The following is a 22,546-nucleotide window of genomic DNA, read 5'->3' as shown; positions in this document are numbered from 1 at the left end:
CATTTTAAAACTATAGAATGACACAGTTATAAAAATCAAGTAATTTGTGATTTATTTCCTTTCATTAGCTTTCTTCATTTAGAATAGCCCAGATTGTCAGGACCTGCTTTAGGAATCAAAGAAAAAATGACTAACAGCTGTTTGTATTTGTTATTTCTATAAACATGTTGTGCTTTAGGCATTTTCCCTTCTGTGTATTTTTTTTTTTTTTAGAAATTCTACAATCACTGAAGTAAGGATGTTTTTTAGATGGATCTACCAGAGCCACTGGCCTGTACAGTTTTGGATTATTCAGTTTAACCTTACTGTGGATTGGATTACATTTTCTACCATCTTGAGCTTTGGGGTATTATTATTTAATAAACTTTACATTGGTGATTCATTGTTCTTGCCAATTTTTCAGATATTTTAATGTAAATAATTTATAATTCCATCCGACTCTGTGCCTTTTCTTTTCCAAATGTATTTTCTCATGCGGTTCTTCTGTTGCAAACCTTTCTGTTCTACTTAAATCTTCTTGTATGGCTGCCTTCATTCAAAAAAGCTTAATTCGGCGTTTTGTATATAAAATTTCTGACAGGTTGAAACTTTTATATGTCACTCACCTTTCTGAATCCCTTTTCTATTGCAATTATTCACAAACTGACAAAATACTGTTCTGTTATTGCTTAGGATTGTTTCCGGCATTTCTCTGTTACTACCCAGACCATCTAAATTTTTATCCAGTTTGTATAAAGTTTTGTCCTTTGTCATGATTTTATATAGGCAGATTTTTTCTTGATTTTATCTTTGGTGCTTCTTGTATATTTCTTTTTATGTATGCATTCTTTGCGTGTTCATTTCCTACTTTGATTAGTCATTTTCGTTTTAATCTTTATGCTTATATAACATTTTCCAATGTGTAATTCCTGCAGTGCATCATTGAGACTGAAAGTTTCATCTTCCTTGTCCAGATTAATGCTTTTCTACAGGCTTTAGTTAACTTTTGTGAGTGACACAACAGGTGTCACACTTGCCTTTTTTTCTGAACGATCAGAAAGCTGTGGGGTATGTTCGTACACTGGCCACCTGACTTTAATTTCCAATACTGATACTCTAGTGTAGCATAAGGAAACTGAATGCCTTTTGTCCAATGAGATTTTAATCTCAGGTCCCATATTTTTGAATTGGTGGTAGCTCACATGGATGAGAGAGATACTGTGCACTTATCTAAAAAAACAAAACAAGGGAGCAGAATTTCCCTAGTTTCCTGGCTAGATTTCTTCTGTTCTGTATGAATACCACCTTAAATCTCTATTAAAGGTAAGGAATACCTAGCAAGACTAACTTGTCTAATGAAAAGTAAATAAATAAACTAACTATAATAATCTAGGGTTTCAACAACTGAGCTCACCAGTGTTGTTTTCTTTTATAGCTATCTAATTTCTTAAGATATAAATTATGTTATCTGTATTAATATCTTCCTTTATCCTTAGTAGAGCAGTAAATGATCACGTTCAACTCCTATTAATAGATCTAAATCTTTCCTACTTTGAATTTCTGGGCTAGTTTGGAAGTAATCCATAACTAAACATTCTTTTCTAGTTTAGTAGGCACATTAGTAATTTTATTCTTGTATTCTGCTACCTTTTACGATCACCAAATCATGAACCACTGTTAATTTTAGTAATTCCTTCATGACATTAATTACATGTTTGGGCTGTCGAATCTGCTTATTGATATTATTGCTTTCTTGCTGTCAGACTATATTGTCTTTTCTTGCACCTAAATCATTTGCTGGTATCTTTTGACTTGTCAAGAATCTTTCTTTGTCTATCTTTTCCCATTATTACCTAACACATTTGTTTAGCACTCTTGCTATCATTGTCTTTTGGAAAGTTCACATTTTTTTCAAAATGTATTTTTTTATTTATACACAGCCTTAATGCTGACTTAGTGTCGGCTGATTTTATTTATTCAGTCTTACTGTCTTAATTATAACTGGTGCAAGTGGGCCACCCCTTGACCATTCACATATCTTGTCTTTCTTCACCTGAATGCCAAACAATAATTTTGAGATTTCAGCACTTCTAATTCCATTGCCTGGGTCTGTTATTAATGTATAATGTCACCGTTTGTTAGGAAGCTCAGGAAATCTGTGTTATCCATTTTTGTTAGGAGGCCTTGTATATTCCTTAAGATTATAGGTTCATAGGTAATTATTAGGCATGCAGTCCAGGAGCCCATTAAGGGGCCTAGCACAGGTACCCAATTGCCTTAGAGCACTATCTGGTTAAGTGACTTGGTGAAGGTCATACAGTAGGCAAATGAAGGTTGGGGGAATCAAACCCTTTAGTAGTACTGGAAGCAGTTTGGTAACAGCTGTTAGCCTTAATTCTCTGCACTAACTGCTAGATGGATTATGCTCATTACATAGAAAACGCAAGTTTTTTGCTTTGCCCATTTGTAGTCAAAAAGTATTTGGGGAATCCACATATTGTCCTTATCACATTAGTCATAATAAATTTCCAGGTTATGCTGGCATATTAAATTTTCTCATACATATCATTAAAAACTATATACAGGTGGTACCTCACAATTCAACCGTAATCAGTTCCAGAATGGCAGTTGAAATTACAAAATGGTCAAATTGCGAGACACCATTTCCCATAAAAATGCATAGAAAATGGTTTAATTCTTTCCCGGCCCAAACAAAATTAAAAAATACACTAAAAAAAAAAAACATGTAGCTCACCAGGATTTGAAGTGTAGAACATCTCTTAAATGGAGGACAGGATGTGGAGGAGGGATGGAGACAGAATTGAGGACTACTGTATTCCTAAAACTATGACTCGCATGTCACATGCAAATTTGTTGATGTTAAATCCATCTAAGAATGAAGGCTAACATGTTTCCTGTCCAGCTAAAATTGATGCCCATTACATCATTGTGCGGTAGCAGTTATGAAATGACTATCTGTTGCCTCTGATTATGATTAATGTTTTCTTTAGTTCATTTTAATGTGATATAAATTATAACTTAAAACATCTTACAGCAGTTTCCTATCCACACCTCAGAAGAAATAGTAGCACACAGTACAGTGTATTCTGGTGTGTCTGTTTTTTTAATCCCTCTCCAGGACTTTGCTCAGTACCTCCCCTACTTGGTTCATTTATTCTCCCGCAGTGGGCTAGAGACACATATCTTGAAATGGCCAAGTGCCCCCTGCCTCACTTATTCCTGTTCAGGAGGAGTGTGAGCCTTTCTTTCATAGGCCTGTGACCTGGAATCCTAGCTTCTTTTTGGGTTATGTAATTCCTACTTCGCAATGTCTTCCAGAAAGGCCCTGTTTTATATCAATTAAAAATATGTTCTAGCAGATATCCTTCTCTCTCTCTATCAGTTCTTCATATTCCTTGACAAACTTCTGTGCACCTTCTTTGTCAGCACCAGCTGCCTGCCATTGTCTCAAAACACTGTGGATGCCACTTCTTTTTTAAATCTGTGGAACGATCCCCTACTTGCTGTAAATTCCTCTGTTTGCTGTGAGCTGCTTCCTGGAGTTTTTTTTTTTTTTTTTGTAGGTCTTCAAAAATGAGCTTAGCTTTCTCACAGATCATGGTCTGAGTTATTGGATCTCCCTTCATTTGGCTCTCCTGGATCCAAGCAAGAAGCATCCTCTCCAAATCTTCATGAATTGTTTTTTCTTTGTTTATCCAAAACCTTTGTTGCTGCTTTTGACACCTTAACACCCATGATGCTGTCTCTTTTTCCAGAATATTGAAATGGTAGACCTAGGCTTGCCATACTGTTCTGCTGTTTGTCCTATTTTACCTATGATTTCTTTTCTTCTTTTCAATGTTCAGCCACTTATTTTTCCTGCCAGTGTCACTGTTCTTTGGCCCTGTTTCTGCACTTCTTCGCAACACTTAAAAGAAACAATTGCACTACATAAACAACACAACAGCAGCAGCAGAAAACAATGAACATCTTTTCAGCCTCTTTTCTGGATCAAATTGCGATATGGTGGTTAAAATGTGGGACGCCTGGGTGGCCAAAAGCATTGTCAAGTTGTGAACAGTCGAGTTGCAAGGTACCACCTGTAGTTGTATTTCAGTGCACTGCTTCTATTTGTTTCAGATCCAGAAATTTTTTTTTTTTTTTTTTTTTTTTTTTTTTTGATTGATTTGGATTCAGCATACTGTTTAGGTATTAGTGCTGCGTTAACGTTGTCGACCTCACAGTAAGACTGTCCGGTTCGATTCTCAGCTAGAGTGTCTTCTGCATGGAGACATGCGTGAATGGGCGTACCTTCGTTGAAGGTTGTGCGTCAGGGCTGGTAACTCGGCACGTAAAAATCAACTACCAATCATTAGCGGACCGGAGTTCCACTGTGGCGACCCCTAACCGGGAAAAGCCGAAAGACACAACAACAAGTGAAGCCAGAAGAATACTTCTTTGATTGTGACAAGAACTCATACTTGAAGAAGCTATGCTAAATGCTTTATTGTAAACTTCCATATGTCGAGCAGTATATACTGCTCCCCCTGTCCTTTCTGTTACAAGTAGTCTAAAATTTTATTTATAGTACAAGGTTAAGTGGTCCTTCTTTATTTAATTTTTTACACCCTGTAGATATATTCTTCTAGGTGGTGCAAATTAGAGTATGGGGGAAGTGGTTTATAACCTTTTTTTCACTCATTATTTATAAACGAAGGCCCACAAATATATAGAAATGTGCACCTATAAATTATTTAGCACTTCACTTTATTTACTTAAATGAAGGGATCATTTCAATATTGTCTACTTTCATAATTATTCACTTCCAGGCTTCTGTTTCTACAAAGAATTGATGAAAGGGGAAAACCAGAATAATCCCTTACCAGCAGTTATCAACAATCACTTCCAATCTTTTTATTCTTCATTTCCTGTACTATAGCAATGCCATACTATTTCTGCTGGGAAGAAAGATATCATCCATATTTCTTTCCACCACTTCCTTTGCCTCTTTTGGTCATTTTCTGTTACAACCTTTAAAGTAGGTGTTTAATCCACTTGTCCTTTTTCTGCCAAGGGTTTTAACTCATTCTTGCTCTGAACATTTATTCCAGTTTTGCTTGAATTTGCATTGAAGCATGCTGGGTAGGCCAAAATGGTTGTTTTAGACTTACTGTCTTATCTTTTAACTTCATAGTTTTTTTGTTTTGTGTGGTATATTAGTTTACCTGCCCTTCTGACTTGATATACTAATAATTCTCCCTAGTGAGCAATTGTCTCATGGAATAATTCAGTAATTCCGTCGTCCTGTTATACATTTTCAGCAGCTGTGTCAGTTTCTTTATTTAAGATCATACAATTCTGTGTTTGTGCCAGCAGTTGGGGAGCAGATGATTGGGTTCTGGTAGACAAGTAAGGCCCTCATCTGATTGGAATAAGAAAGACACATTTGTTACATTATTTCATCTCCTTAGTTCATATCCTCTATTGTGTGTTCTCTAACATCTGCCTGCACTTGGTGTATAAATCAATGAATTTAGTGAGGTTTGCTGCAGATATCCGTAGATTCTAAGAGACTTACTTTCATGTAGCATATATTAATATTTATGTCTCTCCATATATTTTTTCCAGTTTCTTGGAGATATGGAAAATAACACACTTTTCAGGGATGACATTGAATGTCAAAAGCTAATCATGGAGGCAATGAAGTATCACTTGCTACCTGAAAGAAGACCAATGTTACAAAGTCCTCGTACAAAACCCAGGAAGTCTACTGTTGGAATACTGTTTGCAGTTGGAGGAATGGATGCAACCAAAGGTACTAGTATTTGTAAGTAATATATAAAGTTAATAAAAGTTAATATATTGTGTATGTTTGTGTGTGTGTGTATGTGTGTGTGTGTTACACCCATGTCACCATCAAAACGGAACAGTGGTCTTGTCACTTGACTGAAACAAAAAACATGCAGTTACTTTTAAGTGTATTTACTGGCACATTCATTTAATCAAGAAAAGCAGTGTATTGAACTGAATTCTATAATTATTTATTGCTAAGTAGTGGAGTGAAAGATCAGCTAAAAATATTAAAAACTACATCCTGCAGCTGCACTGCTGAGTGTGTTGTCCTTCAGATGAGATGTTAAACTGAGTCCCCATCTGCTTGAGTTGATGGTTGCTCAGGTGGATATAAAAGATTCCACTGCACCTATCAAAAAGGTAGGGGGTCCTTTATTTATATATGAAAAGAACTGCTATTTACAACTATAGTTTTACAAATCTGTTTATACATATTCAGAATTTCCTTTACTGTCATACTAAACCACTTCTTTTTCCATAACCACAGTCTGATTTTACTTAATATTGTTCCATTTACCATTAAACATAATTTCATTTATTCTTTCATTCCATGTAGCCCATATAATATAAAATAACTTTCTATCTAATCTTTTAACATATTTTTTACTTCTATTCTTATAATGTCCATATTTAATCATATCCATGTTCATTTTATTCATTTCCTTTATATCTTTGAAAAAATCAGCTTTGCATCGTTTTCAACATACCTTTTTTTCTCTTTTACATGTCAAAAACACGTTCCATAGCTGCTGCTTCTTCTTGACATTGTTAACATATTTTGTCATTTTTATTTTTGTATGAACATATCTCCTTTTACTGGCAATTTCTCTATTGCCAGTCTGCACAAAAATCTTGACATTCTACTTTCTGATTATGCAATTTGCTTATTTTTTATTTCTTAGATTTTCCCATGGTTTTACATAGTCGTCTTCTTCTTTTGGCTGCTCCCGTTAGGGGTCGCCACAGCAGATCAACTGTTTCCATTTCTTCCTGTCCTCTGCATCTTGCTCTGTCACACCAACCACCTGCATGTCCTCTCTCACCACATCCATAAACCTTATCTTAGGCCTTCCCCTTTTCCTGTTACCTGGCAGCTTCATCCTTAGCATCTTTTTCCCAATATGCTCTACATCCCTCCTCAGCACATGTCCAAACCAATGTAATCTTGCCTCTCTGGCTTTGTCTCCAAACCTTCCAACCTGGACTGACCCTCTAATATACTTATTCCTAATCCTGTCCATCTTCGTCACACCCAGTGCAAATCTTAACATCTTCATCTCTGCCACGTCAAGCTCTGACTCCTGCCTTTTTGTCAGTGCCACTGTCTCCAACCCATATAACATCAAAAATGTAAAAACTGGTACAAGAACAACAAACAAAAACGGCACAGGATCAACGTCAGCGTACTGGTAAAATTTAATGGAGTTCAGCAGCCAATGAACAATAAAAACTGTTTACAGCAAGTAAAACAAAAAAGCCAACAAGTTCAGATAAAGCGCTTTTAGTCTGTTGAATAAACCGACTTCATCAGATCATAGCGCAACATAGGTTTAAACTATTTAAAGGTGATACTGTGGTCAAATGATAGGTTTAACCTATCGTTGACGCTCTAAATTCAAAGCTAGCTCCAACCTACTGTTTAAAAACAATATACAGGTGTGTTTACAGAATCATAACAATGGTGGATATAACCTATCATTAACATTCTAAGTTCAAAGCTTATTCTAACCTACTGTTTAAAAGGCAGTCTACAAATGTACCCACAAAATTGTAACACCGCAAATTACAAAAAGTAAAACAGTTAAGTAAAACACCAGCAAGTTATTTCCTACTAGTTATTATAACTGTTAAAAATGCTAAGGATTGCGTCTTGTTGCTCTAAGTAAAAATACTATGTTCTGTACACATAAGAAACCTAAAACGGAGCAGGAAAGCTGTGGAACAAAAAACAATAGTATAAGGAAAAAATATGTGTATATAATAAGAATGAAGAATCATACCACTAGGTTAAAGCGCTGGTGGGTGAACACCATCAATACTATGGCTAGTTCTAAATTAATATTAAAGTAAAAAGTTAATATTATTATTACATAACCAGCCAAAGGTAACGATAACCTAGTGTTAAATGGTGTAAAAACACCACAAATACCAAACAATATATAACTCCTTAATCTAACTTGTGAGCTGTCTTAAATAAATAGTAAATATACACACCCTCATCAACATGGGGTGTAATGTCAAAAGAGAAGTAATAATAACTTCTTTTTGTAATAATGAAAAAAGTCCGAAGGGAGTAGTGAACTATGTGATAATCTATTTGTGAATGATAGATGATGACTCAGTTTGGTTAATTACGTACCCTCATCTGTATAGGTTCATAGGTAGATACTAGGCTATCTGCCCTAGGGCATTTATAAGCCTAGCCAGAGTGTATTTGGCTTCCGCCTGACTATTAGATTAGCCTACTGTGCCTCTGTAAAGTAGGTCACAGAAGGTACCCTTTTAAGATTAGTTTACTGTGCCTCTGTCTAGCAGGGACACAGAAGAGATCCCAGGGGTGAATTTGCGATTTCCCATCCACGCGTCCAGATTTCGCTTGGAGGGTCAGCGAAGGTCTATGTCTAACATGAATTGGGATTCTATTCCAGAGTGAGGGGAGCCTCTGGGAAATTAATCTGTCCCTCCAGTATGTCCTATTTATTTTTGTGCTGTCCCTGGAGTGTGTAGCTCTAAGGGACTTGGATTTTTTGAGGTGGAGCATGTCCATTAATTCTGGGTTTGACATGGCTTTGTACGTCAGGCATAGATCGCCTCTGAGTAGACGGTAAGCAACTGAGTAGAGCTGGAGTTTCTTAAGTCGAGCTGCATAGGACATCTGTTTGTAGCCCATGATCCTCTTGGTGAAGTACTTTTGGGGTCTGTCCAGTTGCTGCAGGTGTTGGGTAAGGTACATCCCAAAAGGGGCATTATATTCAATTATGGGCCTGATGAGTGACGAGTAGAGGGGCACAATGACCTCTCTTGATCTACATGCGAACCCTTTCGTGATAAGGTAGGCTATATAGAAGGTCTTTCTAACCACTTTGGCAACGTGATTATCAAAGGAGAGATTACTATCTACGTTGGTCCCCAAATCTCTAATTACTTCTTCCGTACTTAATGGATTACCACCTATGTGGTAATTTGTGGGCACCTTGTTTTTCCGAAAGGGGATGACTATGCACTTTTTAGCATTTAGCTTGAGGCCGTGGCTCTGGCACCAAGCATCCGTCTCTATGAGACCCTTTTGGAGGATGCTTGTGTCAGCTGGAGATTCGATTATGGCCCCCAGTTTGCAGTCATCTGCGAACTTTGTCAGCCATAATCCCCCTGTGTTAGCCTGAACCTCAGAGAAGTATATACCGAACAAGAGAGGTCCCAGAACTGAGTCCTGTGGGACGCCACTTGTAACTGGCTTGGATTCGGACATGGCACCTGCGATTAGGTTCATAGGTTCATACTAGGCTATCTGCCCAAGGGCATTTATAAGCCTAGCCCATAGTTATGTGGCTTTCGCCACCCCTTTAGTTTGAATAAAAACTATGCCTATCATTTTTCTATGCCTCTGTCAAGCAGTGACACTGAAGTAATCCCTGGGGTATATCTGCGATCTCCCATCCATTGGTCAAGATTCCTCTTGAACAAGGCCAGCGAGGTGCTCTGCCTCACATGTACCGGGATTTTGTTCCACAGCATAGGGAGTCTCTGGGTGATGAATCTGTCCCTCCAGCACGTTCTATTTATAACCGTGTCAAGGTTTAAGTCTCCCGCCCTTGTGGTTCTGAGGGATCTAGATTTTTTGAGGTGAAGCATATTCATCAAATCTAGGTTTGACATGGCCTTATATGTCAGGCACAGGTCACCTCTGAGCAAGCGGTATGAGACTGAATAGAGCTGGAGTTCTTTCAGTCGGGCAGCATAAGACATATTTTTGAGACCCTTTATCCTTTTGGTGAGGAACTTTTGGGGCCTTTCAAGCTGCAGCAGGTGTCTGGTCAGATACATTCCGAACGGGGCATTGTACTCAATCTTAGGTCTAATGAGTGATGAGTTCAGGGGCTCGCTGCCCTCCCTTGATCTTGTTGTGAATCCCTTCATGATCAGGTGGGCGATATAGAAGGTTTTCCTAACTACTTTAGCAACATGAGTGTCAAGCGAAGGCTACTGTCAACTTGGGTCCCCAGATCCCTGATGACTTTTTCTGTGCTCAGTGGATTGCCACCTATATGGTAGCTAGGGGTAACCTTGTTTTTCCCAAAGGGTATGACTATGCATTTTTTGGCGTTTAACTTCAGGCCATGGCTCTGGCACCAGTTATCCGTTTCTGTGAGGCCCTTCTGGAGGATATCTGTGTCAGATGTGTTTTCGACTATGGTGCCCAGTTTGCAGTAATCTGCAAACTTTGTCAGCCATAACCCTCCTGTGTTTGCTTGTACTTCAGAAAAGTAGATGCCGAACAGGAGTGGACCCAGGACTGAGCCCTGTGGGACACCACTTGTGACAGGCTTTGAGTCTGACATGGCTCCAGCAACTCTGACCCTGTGGGTTCTGTCACTTAGCCAGTTTGCAACCCATCTTGTGATGTATGGGTTTACATTCAAGCTGATGAGTTTTTCGATGATACCTGAGTGGGGTATTGTGTCGAAGGCCTTTGCCAGGTCGAGGTAGGCTGCATGGACTGCCTTTCCCTCATCAATGGCCTTGGTGACTGTCTCGAAAAAGTCAACCAAGTTTAAGAGGCAGGATCTGCCTTTGACAAAGCCAAACTGGGTTGGATCCAAAGTCTGCAAGTTCCCTATGTCTTTATTTATGAGTTCCATTATGATCCTCTCCATGGCTTTGCAGATAAGGCTTGTCAAGCTAATGGGCGGTAATTTCCAGGGTCTGTGGAGGCACCGCCCTTATGAAGTGGGACCACAGTCGCCGTCGCCACTCCTTGAGTACGTATCCTGAGGTGAGGCTAAGATTAAACAGCTGTCCTAACTGTGGGTTTAATTCCTTGTTGAGTTCATGAAGCACACAGCCGGGGACACCATCCGGTCCCATGGATGCTGTTTTTTGCCTTAGTGAGGGCAGTTCTCACCTGGGCGTTGGAGATGTTTGGGGGCTACAATCCTCTGGAATAGATATCTCTCCTTTTGGGGGGGATGGGGGGGAGAAGTTTGCACTGAACCTGTCAGCCAGTATGTTAGCAATGTGTGTAGATTCAGTAATTTTCACATCATTTTGAACTAATTCTGAGCATATCTGGGAGTTTCCTCCTAGGTTTCTAACATAGCTAAAGAAGGCCTTATGATTGCCTTTAGAGTCCTTGGCGATTTTTCTCTCAAAATTTGCCTTGGATGATTTTATGAGAGCTCTTAGTTTTTTACTTATAATGATCAAAGGTGTCTTACCTTTCAAGGATTTTGCTCTATCTTGTAGTAGCTTCCTCCTTTTGTTGTAGAGCTTGTTTATGGCTGGGGTCCACCAGACTGGATGCTTGCCTTTGGTACAGAGAGTCTTAGTTTTGTTTGGGATTGCCTGATCCATGCAGTCCTGTAGGTGCTGGTAGAAGGCATTTGTAAATGATTCAGCGGTTTGAGTAATGTTTACCACTGGCTCAGGGGCCTTAAAGGAGACCACACTAGTTTTTAGAAGTGTGAAATCGGCTTTTGAGAAGTTTTTCACTGTGGTCTTTTTGTTTCAGGTGGGGCGGGATGAGGACCTCCAGCGAGATTAGTTTATGATCTGATCTCACCAGTGAGGGGTATACTTCGGTGTTGAACATTTTGATCCCATGTTCGTGATGATGAGATCAAGTATGTTTTCTCCTCTTGTGGGGATGGTGACTAGTTGTTCCATGGCATTTGAGTTTATGAACTCCAGGAATCTTTGGGTTAGAGTGTTCAGGCTTGAGTAGTGTTCCCAGTCTATATTAGGGTAGTTGAAGTCACCTAGTATGATGGTGTTTGGAGATACATTTATCCTCCAATGTTTTCAGGAAGGCCATGTGAGGTTCCTGAGTTTGAGAGGGTGGCCTGTAACATACTACAAATTGCAGAGCAGTCTTGCCTATGGTTAATTGCACCTGGATGGTCTCCGATGCATCGTGCGTTGCCACCAACCTTGAGGTGTGGGTGTCCTTTATGAATATGGACACCCCCTCCTTTCTTGGTGTTGTCCGGATTTTGGGGCGGGCATGATATGAGGTGAAACCTGTTAGTGCTGGGGTGCTCTCAGGAGCCTTGAACCAGGTTTCTGTCACAGCACAGACATCGATGTTCTCCATATTGAGAAGGGCCTCGAGTGCGTGCATCTTGAGATTGAGACTTCTGGCATTGAGCAGCATTACCCTTAGTTTTTCCTTTTGGTGTTCTAGGGTGGTAGGTTTAGAATTTGAGCCTTGCCTAAAAAGGCACTATGGGGTGGCAAGAGCCTTTGCCAATATCCGGAAGTCCAAGGGTGACAGGTGCAAGCCGTCCCTTGCGAAGCAGCGTGGCTTGTCCAGCATGTCATCCCAGGCAGACAGACATTGGATCCCCTTTGAATGACACCAGAATTTAAGCCAATTATTAAAGCTGATCATCTTATCACTGTATTGTGGCATCATTCTAGGTGAAGGTAGGATACTGCTCAAGGTCAGGGTCATACCTGCCTGGGCTACATAATCAGAGAGCTCCTCGATGTCCCTTTTCATGTAGTCCAAGGAGGTGCGTCTCAGGTCGTTGACACCAGCGTGGACAATGACTGAGTCGTACTTGTACCTGCTGTTGAGAGACCTGAGTGCTTGCGTTATGTGACGGATTCTAGCGCCCGACAGGCAGCTTACTGTGACCTTCTCCTTACTCAGTCTGGTGGCGGGACGTCAGTGTGTCTGACTATGGAATCACCAATGACAAGTGTGTCTGGCATTTTGTTTGGCCTTAAGGGCTGTGACTGTTTGACACTCTGACTGTGTGGTCTATGTGTTGCATGTGTTGGGTCGTGAGGTGGTAGTTGTTTGGGTGTCTGCTTTGGTGGCCTCTGCTGTTTTGGTAAATTTTTGAACAGAGCCTCCGAGTATGTCTTTGTGTGAGTATGTGTATGATTTGAAGTTGTGATGGTACCATGTGTGACTGGGTATGTATTGTGTGTGGTTACCTTCTCCTCCTGTCTGGTCTTGCCAGTCCTATGTTGAGAGAGCTCAGCCTCCAGTTTGGCTGTATAGTTGCATCTCCTGTTTTTGGAGGAGTGAGTCTTGGTTTTATTTGGGATAGCAGGATCCATGCATTCCTGCAGGTGCTCATAGAATGCATTTGTAAAGGATTCTGCGGATTGGGCTGTATTATCCTCTGGCCCAGGGGCTTTGAAGGATTCCATCTCAGTCTTGAGAAGTGCAAAGTCGGCTTTTGAGAAATTCTTTACAGTGATTTCTTTGGCTGGGGGTGGGGACGGGATATGGATGTCCAGGGGAATTTGTTTATGGTCTGATCTTACCAATGAGGGGTTTACCTCTGGTGTGGAACAGAGTCCCCATGTTGGTGATGACCAGGTCCAATATGTTGTTCCCTCTTGTGGGGAGTGGTAACCAGTTGTTCCATTGTGTTAGAGTTTATAAATTCAAGGAACCGTTGGGCGAGGGTGTTTGGGCTTGAGTAGTTTTCCCAGTCAATGCTTGGGTAGTGGAAGTCACCCAATAACATAGTGTTTGGAGAGACCTTCATATTCTCCAATGTTCTCAGGAATGCCAAGTGGGGTTCCTGTAATAGGGAGGGTGTTCTGTAGCAGGCTACAAACTGAATGGCAGTTTTGCCCGCTGTTAGTTGCACATGGATGGTTTCCAATGCTTTGTGCAGTGTCACTAACCTGGAGGTGTAGGTATCTTTGATGAATATAGATACTCCCCCTCCTTTTGTGCTTTGGTCCGAGTTTTGGGGCCGAAACGCATGGTATGAGATATAACCTGGTAGTGCTGGGGTGCTCTCAGGAGCCTTGAACCAGGTTTCTGTTACTGCACAGACATCGATTTTCTCCATACTGAGGAGAGCCTCGAGTGTGTGCATCTTGAGGTTTAGACTCCTGGCATTGAGTAGCATTACCTTTAGTTTTTTTATCCTTGGGTTGTCTATGGAGGTGGGTTTGTCCTTTGAGCCTTGCCTAAAAAAGGCACTATGGGGGTGGCAAGAGCCTTGGCCAGTATACGAAAGCCTAAGAGTGACAGGTGCAAGCCGTCCCTAGCGAAGCAACGTGGCTTGTCGAGCATGTCATCCCAGGCTGACAGCCACTGGATCCCCTTTGAATGACACCAATACTTTAGCCAATTGTTGAAACTGATCATTTTGTCTTTATACTGTGGCATCATTCTTGGTGAGGGCAAGATGCTACTCAAGGTCAGGGTCATACCAGCCTGGGCTACATGGTCAGAGAGCTCCTCTGTGTCTCTTTTCATGTAGTCCAGGGAGGTACGTCTCAGGTCATTCACACCAGCATGGACAATGACGGAGTCATACTTGTACTTGCTTTGGAGTGACCTGAGTGCTTGCATTATGTGGCGGATCCTGGCACCCGACAGCAGGTTACAGTGGACCTTCTCCTTGTTCAGTCTGGTGAGCGGGACGACAGTCTGCCGGACAATAGAGTCCCCTATAACAAGTGTATTTGGTGTGTTGTTTGGCCTTAAGGGCTGTGACTGTGAGGCGCACTGATTTTGTGAGATATGTGATTCGTGGGTATTGTTGAGGGGTGGCTGTTGCTTGGATATTTGCTTAGGAGGTCTTTGCTGTTTAGGCAGATTTTTATTTAGAGCCTCCGAGTATGTTTTTGTGTGTTTATGTGTTTGGTATGCAGATGCAATAGGTCTGTGTGAGACTGGATTTGTGGTGTGGGTGGTTACCTTTTCCTCCTGATTGTGCCAGTCTTGGGTTGAGAGAGCTCTGCCTCCAGTTTGGCTGTGTAACTGCATCTCTCACATGTATTAGAGTTTGTTGGAAGGAGGAGAGGGTTGTCTGTGTACATAAGGCAATTGTAATTCCCAGATTCACCAGCTGGACTGGAGATTAACCTTGAAACTGACCCTTGGACATACCAGATTAGTATAGGGAACTGTTTTTTTACTGATCAGATTAGGGAAGGGAACTGATTTGTCACTTGATCAGAAAGGACCAATCGGGAGCCTGATACTTATGAGAAGTCAAGGAGGGTGTAGTGCTTTAGTTAGTTAGTGTTTCCTTATAAGAGCTGAGCAAGTGCAGGGCTTTAGAAAGAGAATAGAGTGATTACTTTGTGAGTTTGAACAGTTCTAAGGGAAAAAGTGAAGAGCAGACTTTGTGGAGCCTGGAATAGTTTAAACCTGTTTAGCCGGCGCTGCTCAGTGCGCAAAACCGTGCAAAAAGAGAGTTGTAGGGTTTTAAGAGAGAGAGATCAAGGAGTTTAGAATTGACCCAAAATAGCCAATAAAACTACAGCTTCTAGGTAGTAACCACTCCTCCAGGGACAGGCAGGCTGTTCAGTGTTAACCACTCCCACTGGTGAACACAGAGACTTCCCTTTAGCCCAAGCAAGCACTGGCCTTCTAGAAACTTCCAAACAGTTCAGAACAGCTAATCTGTAACTGAACTTTCTTAAGTTTCAGAAAGTGGGGAAAAAAGCAAGGTTTTTTTATTTTTTTTTATTTTTGTTGTAGTTTAAAGGTAGCAGAGATACACAAGCAGCAAAATAATCACAACTGCAATAAATGACCCCACACTTGAGTGCTAGGCCAAAATCAGGTAAAATGCAGTTTTTAGAGAGAAAAACGATTTTAAATTAAGTGCAACACAGGAAATGCAGTAAACAGGCTCTAGATGTGTTCCAATATGGGGTTAAATGTCTAAAAAAAAGCCAATACCTTCTTCTTGTAATAATGATGAGTGATTGTTTTAGTAGTTTTAAATAGTTTTAAATACAAAACCTTAAAGAAGGGCTCCGTGGTCTAAGATAGAGTCTTGCATTGTCATAAAAGTAAGTTATACATGACATGTACTAAACTACTAAAACAGCACGGTCCAAGCTAAAATGTGGCTTTCCAATCATATAATAGAATGTGTTAGGGATCTAAATGTAGTTCACATTATAGTTAAATACGGCCAAACTTGCAAGTTGGGTATTAGTTTACTACTTTTTTAGGTCTCACTCATCATTATTACAATAAGTTATTATTGGCTTTTTTTTTTAGACATTAAACCCCATATAGATGAGGGTACATAATTAACCAAACTGAGTCATTATCTATCATTCACAGATAGATTATCACATAGTTCACTACTCCCTTCGGACTTTTTTCATTATTACAAGAAGTTATTATTACTTCCCTTTTGACATTACACCCCATGTTGATGAGGGTGTGTATTTTTACTATTTAAGACATGTCACAAGTTAGATTAAGGAGTTTTATATTGTGTGGTATTTGTGGTGTTTTTACACCATTTACCACTAGGTTATCGTTACCTTTGGCTGGTTATGTAATAATAATATTGACTTTTTACTTTAATATTAATTTAGAACTAACCATAGTATTGATGGTGTTCACCCACCAGCGCTTTAACCAAGTGGTATGATTCTTCACTCTTATTATATACACATATTTTTTCCTTATACTATTGTTTTTTGTTCCACAGATTTCCTGCTCTGTTTTAGGTTTCTTATGTATACAGAACGTAGTATTTTTACTTAGAGCAACAAGACACGATCTGTAGCATTTTTAACAGTTATAATAACTAGTAGGAAATAACTCGCTGGTGTTTTACTTATTAACTATTTTACTTTTTGTAATTTGCGGTGTTACAATTTTGTGGGTACATTTGTAGACTGCCTTTTAAAAACAGTAGGTTAGAATAAGCTTTGAACTTAGAATGTTAATGATAGGTTATATCCACCATTGTTATGATTCTGTAAACACACCTGCATATTGTTTTTAAACAGTAGGTTGGAGCTAACTTTGAATTTAGAGCGTCAACGATAGGTTAAACCTATCATGTGACCACAGTATCACCTTTAAATAGTTTAAACCTACGTTGCGCTATGATCTGATGAAGTCTGTTTATTCAACAGACGAAAAGCACTTTATCTGAACTTGTTGGCTTTTTTGTTTTACTTGCTGTGAACACAGTTTTTATTGTTCATTGGCTGCTGAACTCCATTAAATTTTACCAGTACGCTGCCGCTGATCCTGTGCCATTTTTGTTAGTTGTTCTTGAACCCATATAACATAGCTGGTCTCACTACCCACTTGTAGACCTTCCCTTTCACTCTTACTGGTACTCGTCTGTCACAAATCACTCCTGACACTCTTCTCCACCCACTCCATCCTGCCTGTATTCTCTTCTTCACCTCTCTTCTACACTCACCATTACTCTGAACTGTTGATCCCAAGTATTTAAACTCATCCACCTTCACAACCTCTGCTTCCTGCATCCCCACCATTCCTCTATCCTCCCTCTCATTCACACATATATATTCTGTCTTAGTCCTGCTGACCTTCATTCCTGTTCTCTCTAGAGCATATCTCCACCTCTCCAGGGTCTCCTCCACCTGTTCCCTACTCTCACTGCAGATCACAATGTCATCTGCAAACATCATAGTCCACGGGGACTCCTGTCTGATCTCTTATGTCAACCTGTCCATCACCATTGCAAATATGTCAATTTGTCCATCACCATTGCAAATAAGAAAGGGCTCAGAGTTGATCCTTGATGTAATACCACCTCTACCTTAAACGCATCCATCACTCCCACCGCAGACCTCACCGCTGTCACACTACCCTTGTACATATCCTGTACCATTCTTACTTCTCTGACACTCCCGACTTCCTCATACAGTACCACAACTCCTCTCTAGGCACCCTATCATATGCTTTCTCTAAATCCACAAAGACACAATGCAACTCCTTCTGACCTTCTCTGTACTTCTCCATCAACACTCTCAGAGCAAACATCGCATCTGTAATGCTCTTTTCTGGCATGAAACCATACTGCTGATCACTAATCATCACCTCCCTTCTTAACCTAGCTTCCACTACTCTTTCCCATAACTTCATGCTGTGACTGATCAGTTTAATCCCTCTGTAGTTACTACAGCTCTGCACATCACCCTTATTCTTAAAAATCGGTACCAAAGTACTTTTTCTCCATTCCTCAGACATACTCTCACTTTCCAAGATTTCATTAAACAGTCTAGTTAAAAACTCCACTGCCATTTCACCTAAACACTCCATGCTTCCACAGGTATGTCATCTAGACCAACAGTCTTTCCGTTCTTCATCCTCTTCATAGCTATCCTTACTTCCTCCTTGCTAATCCACTGCACTTCATGATTCACTATCCGCACATCATCCAACCTTCTCTCCCTCTCATTCTCTTCATTCATCAGCCCCTCAAAGTACTCTTTCCATCTGCTCAACACACTCTCTTTGCTTGTGAGTACGTTTCCCTCATTGTCCTTTATCACCTTTTCCTGCTGCGCATCTTTACTAGCTCAGTCCCTCTGTCTAGCCAATCTCCTTCCTTAGTGTCCAACCTTTTACACAACTTTTCATACGCCTTATCCTTAGCCTTCACCACCTCTCTTTTTGCCATGCACCTCATCTCCTTATACTCTTGTCTACTTTCTTCATCTCTCTGACAGCCCTACTTCTTCTTTGCCAACCTCTTTCTCTGTATACTCTCCTATACTTCATTCCACCACCAGGTTTTCTTGTCCTCCTTCCTCTTTCCAGATGTCACATCAAGCACCTTTCTAGCCATCTCTCTTACTAGCTCTGCTGTAGCTGGGTAACTACAGCATCTCTCTTACTAGCTCTGCTGTAGTTACCCAGCTATTCGGTAACTCTTCACTGCCACCCAGTGCCTGTCTTAACTCTTTTCTGAACATCACCTCACAATTACCCTTTTTCAGTTTCCACCATTTGATCCTTGGTGCTGCCTTCACACTCATCCTCCTCATCTTGATCACCAATGTCATCCTACAAACCACCATCCTATGCTGCCTAACTACACTTTCCCCTGCCACCACTTTACAGTCTCCAGTCTCCTTCAGACTGGCCCTTCTACCTAAGTTGTAATGTTTTATTATTACATTGTTATAACATACTTTTTTTTTCTACATTATCAATTTTTATTTTCCACAAAAATATTTTTTTTTGTAATATTTTATTTCTTCATTTGTAAACTATTTTTTCTTTTACTCTTTTTTACCATACCCCAAAATTTATCATACGTATATCTATATAATTTTATTACTAATCTCTCATTTTTTTATTTATTTACTTTAACAATTTGTACAAATTTAATGTAGCAGCATATACTACTAGGTTAATTAACCCTAATCATCTCTGCTTTATTTAAATTTAAAACTCCTGTTTTTGCTGGGATTAATCTAGAATCCCATATAAATGAAAAAACAAATATCTGTAGTGATTCCTTTTCACATACTTTTGGCAACCATAAATATACTTACTAAGTATGCTATTTTCCCTTTTTTCTTAATGGTAATGTATATGTTCTCCAGAAAAGACAGGTTTGTTTTATTTCTTCTGTTGTTTTTCCCCCATTGAATTCTACGTCTTTATTCCCAAATTTTAAACCTAACGTAGAAATTTAATTTGTTGTAAAATGTATACCCCTATCTTTACTACATCTCCTAAGGCTTTAGTTTTCTTTTTATTTAAAGCCATCCCTATCACCTCTAGACACTCATTTGTCATATTATTACTTCTTTTATTCAAATTTTGTTTTTTGCAATTAGTATAATATCATCTGCATATGTTAACAGATCCAGAATTTTTAACCCTTTAGGTGTTATGTACCACACCTCTTTCATTTTGCAATTTATTTCACATACTATAACATTCATAACTAAAGCAAAGAGAATGCATCTTATTGGGCAGTCCTGTCTTATACCACTCTTCATATGTACCTCTTAGCTTAACCAGCCATTTACAACTATTTTTACTTTTATTACTATAAGCTAACATACATAATTTCCTAACTTTATCACTTATATTATATTCTTTCATTATTACCCATAAGATTTCATCTCTAATTACGTCAGATGCCTTATTAAGGTCTCTTATTGTGATTTTTGCTTTTTCTTTTCTATACATAATATCGTCCACAGTTTCTCTATCATTAATAATTCTTGACAATCCTCCCCCTTTATACTTATATATACTATCTTCTATAATATTTTCTATTTTAGTTTCAAATCTCTTTTGTATTATTTTCATAAAGACCTTATAATCATTATTATCCAATACTGTTGGTTTCCATTTTTTAATTGTCTTCTATATTCCTTCTTTCATATAAATTTATGTATTCCACTATGTAATTCTTTATACATAAAACCTTCATTTATCATTTAACAATTCATGCAAAATCTTTTAAAAAAATATATGTTTTGCCAGTCCCTTAAATTCTTATGTATTTCATACCATATTCCATTTGATCCTGCAACCAAGTCTATATTTACTTGTCCTAATACTTTATCTTGATCTTTTAAATAAGTCTCCTTTCCCAACTCTTCAATCTCCTTTTATGTTAACTTTTTACTTTTCATGATTTTCAATACCTTCTTTTTGCTTTAAACATTTCTTGTACATATTGTACTACACTATCTATAATCTTTTCCTGAATTCTTTCTATTTCTCCTTTTACATTTTTTTATTTCTCTCATTACACTACCATCTTCCTTTACTAATCTGGTTAAGTAACTCAATACTTCTCTTTTTCTTTGTAAAAAGTATATTTGCTTATATAACAATTCTTGTATTTTGTTCTTGATTTCTTTCATATACTGATTTTTCTTTGTCAAAGAATGTTCTATCATTGAATTTTAAATCTTCCAGTGCATTCTTATATGTTCTTTTATATTTTTCTTTCCCTACTTATCTCACATTGTATTGCCACTGTAAAAATATTTTTTTATATTTTTCCTTAAATATCCTCCACCATTCAGACCAGTTTTTATAAAATGTTTTCATAGTAATATGATTTTTCCATAACTGTATTACTAATCTGTATCATTCTGCATTCCATGCTTTCTCATTTATCATATTTATTCCTTTGCTTATTTTTATATATTCCTTGTTTCCTTTATCTCTAGCCATATTGCAAGATTATCAGAAAATCCTGTTTCAACTATCTCCCCTTCTCCTATAACTAAACCTTCTGATACTATAAAATAATCTATTTCAATTACATTTTCTTATATCATTTTCCTTCTTTTTTATGCTTGCCTCTTAAATCACAATTAAAGTCTCATGTTATTATAGTATTCATATTTATCATCACATAGTCTAAAATCTGATGAAATAAGCTTTCCCTTTCTTTACAAATAGTATCAGCATATAATGTTACTTTTTTCCATTTTAAATCTGCAGTGGTTAATCTTCCCATTTTTGCTAATGTTACATTTAATATCTTTACTGTATTTCTACAAAATATGGCTATTCCAGGACATCTCTCGTTTCCCAAATTCCAGATCATCATTCTTCCCCATAGTTTCTCTGTTTATCTTTCTTCATTTGTTACTAATAACCAAAAACAAACAGTAGTAACACAACAAAAATGTAAAAAAAAATACTGCATGGAAGAATGGTATGTTCTGTTAAATTTATTAAACAGCTAAGCACTTTTGCCTAGCATATATCAAGGCTTCATCAGAGTTGTTAAAAACACAATGTAAAATATCTTAATACCCAACATCCTTAGTACCAGTCAAGCAAAATACAAATTGATTAACTGAAGAATCAGACGTCAGTTGTTCAGTAAAACCAATCAAACCAACCATCCCCTTGGCTTCAGTATTAAAAAAAATCCTCTTGCAACATCCCTTTTATTTATGTTATTTATTTATTTGCTTTTGTTGACCAGGAAAGTCCACTGGGCTGATTTGAGCCCATTTTCAGTGGAGGCCTGGGGAGAAAAGCTCCATGAACAGTATACAAGAGAAAAGAAAATTTGAACAAGTATTTGCAAAGAGTAGCAAGTTTCATAATCAGATATAAGGTAGCAGAAGTTTGTTAAACAAATATTTACATGGGTTATTTTGATAAACAAGTATTTACATGATTAACAAGCTCCATAGACAAAGAATACCAAGCTCCATAACAAATACAGGGTAACAGAAATTTGTTAAACAAGTATTTACAAAAAGTAGAAGTTTTCACTTGGAACATTGTAGAATTGTATGACTAGAAGTTATGAAAAAGGACTTTGACTCATGGTAGGCATCCAGTGTAACAAGGGATGAACTGAAGAGACAGGTGAGCTATAAAACTATACAGTTATTTAATACCTGTTAGCCAGATAGACTATGTAATTAATCTATAGAATATTCTTAGATCAAGTGGGGAAAATGCAAAATTAGTGTTATACTATGTAGATCAGAAGGATACAGAATGTGTATTTCAAGGGTGGCACTTAAGATGGGAGAGTAATGATGACTATCGGGGTAGAGGGAGTATGTCAGTAAAATTATGTTATAGAGGATTTGAGGAAAGTGCGTGGGCAGAGCCAATGAGATGTGAGATATTGATGTAAAGACTTTTTGAATAAGGGGACACTGTTCATGGTCTGGAGAGGAGGTGGAAGAGCATTCTAGAGTTTAGCTACAGTGAAAGAGTAGTGATACTGACCTTCAGGGAGTTTGGGTCTATATACTTGGATTAGAGATTGATTTT

The 22,546-nt window shown here is 38.6% G+C and overlaps 1 protein-coding gene across 2 annotated transcripts in view; it reads left to right on the top strand.

The window, feature by feature from the left end:
- KLHL5 (kelch like family member 5) overlaps positions 1-22,546 on the top strand; it is a 1,925,884-nt gene that overhangs the window by 1,485,355 nt on the left and 417,983 nt on the right. For both annotated transcript variants that reach the window (XM_044062938.1, XM_044062939.1), the window contains exon 6: positions 5,608-5,794. In XM_044062938.1, the coding sequence (XP_043918873.1) occupies positions 5,608-5,794 (187 nt within the window). The remainder of the gene's footprint in view (positions 1-5,607; positions 5,795-22,546) is intronic.

This window comes from Protopterus annectens, chromosome 2.part1 (genome assembly GCF_019279795.1).
Source record: "Protopterus annectens isolate FY-2018-M chromosome 2.part1, PAN1.0, whole genome shotgun sequence".
Lineage (NCBI taxonomy): Eukaryota > Metazoa > Chordata > Ceratodontiformes > Protopteridae > Protopterus > Protopterus annectens.
The sequence above is the reverse complement of the archived record's forward strand: the minus strand, read 5'-3'. Positions and strand labels throughout refer to the sequence as shown.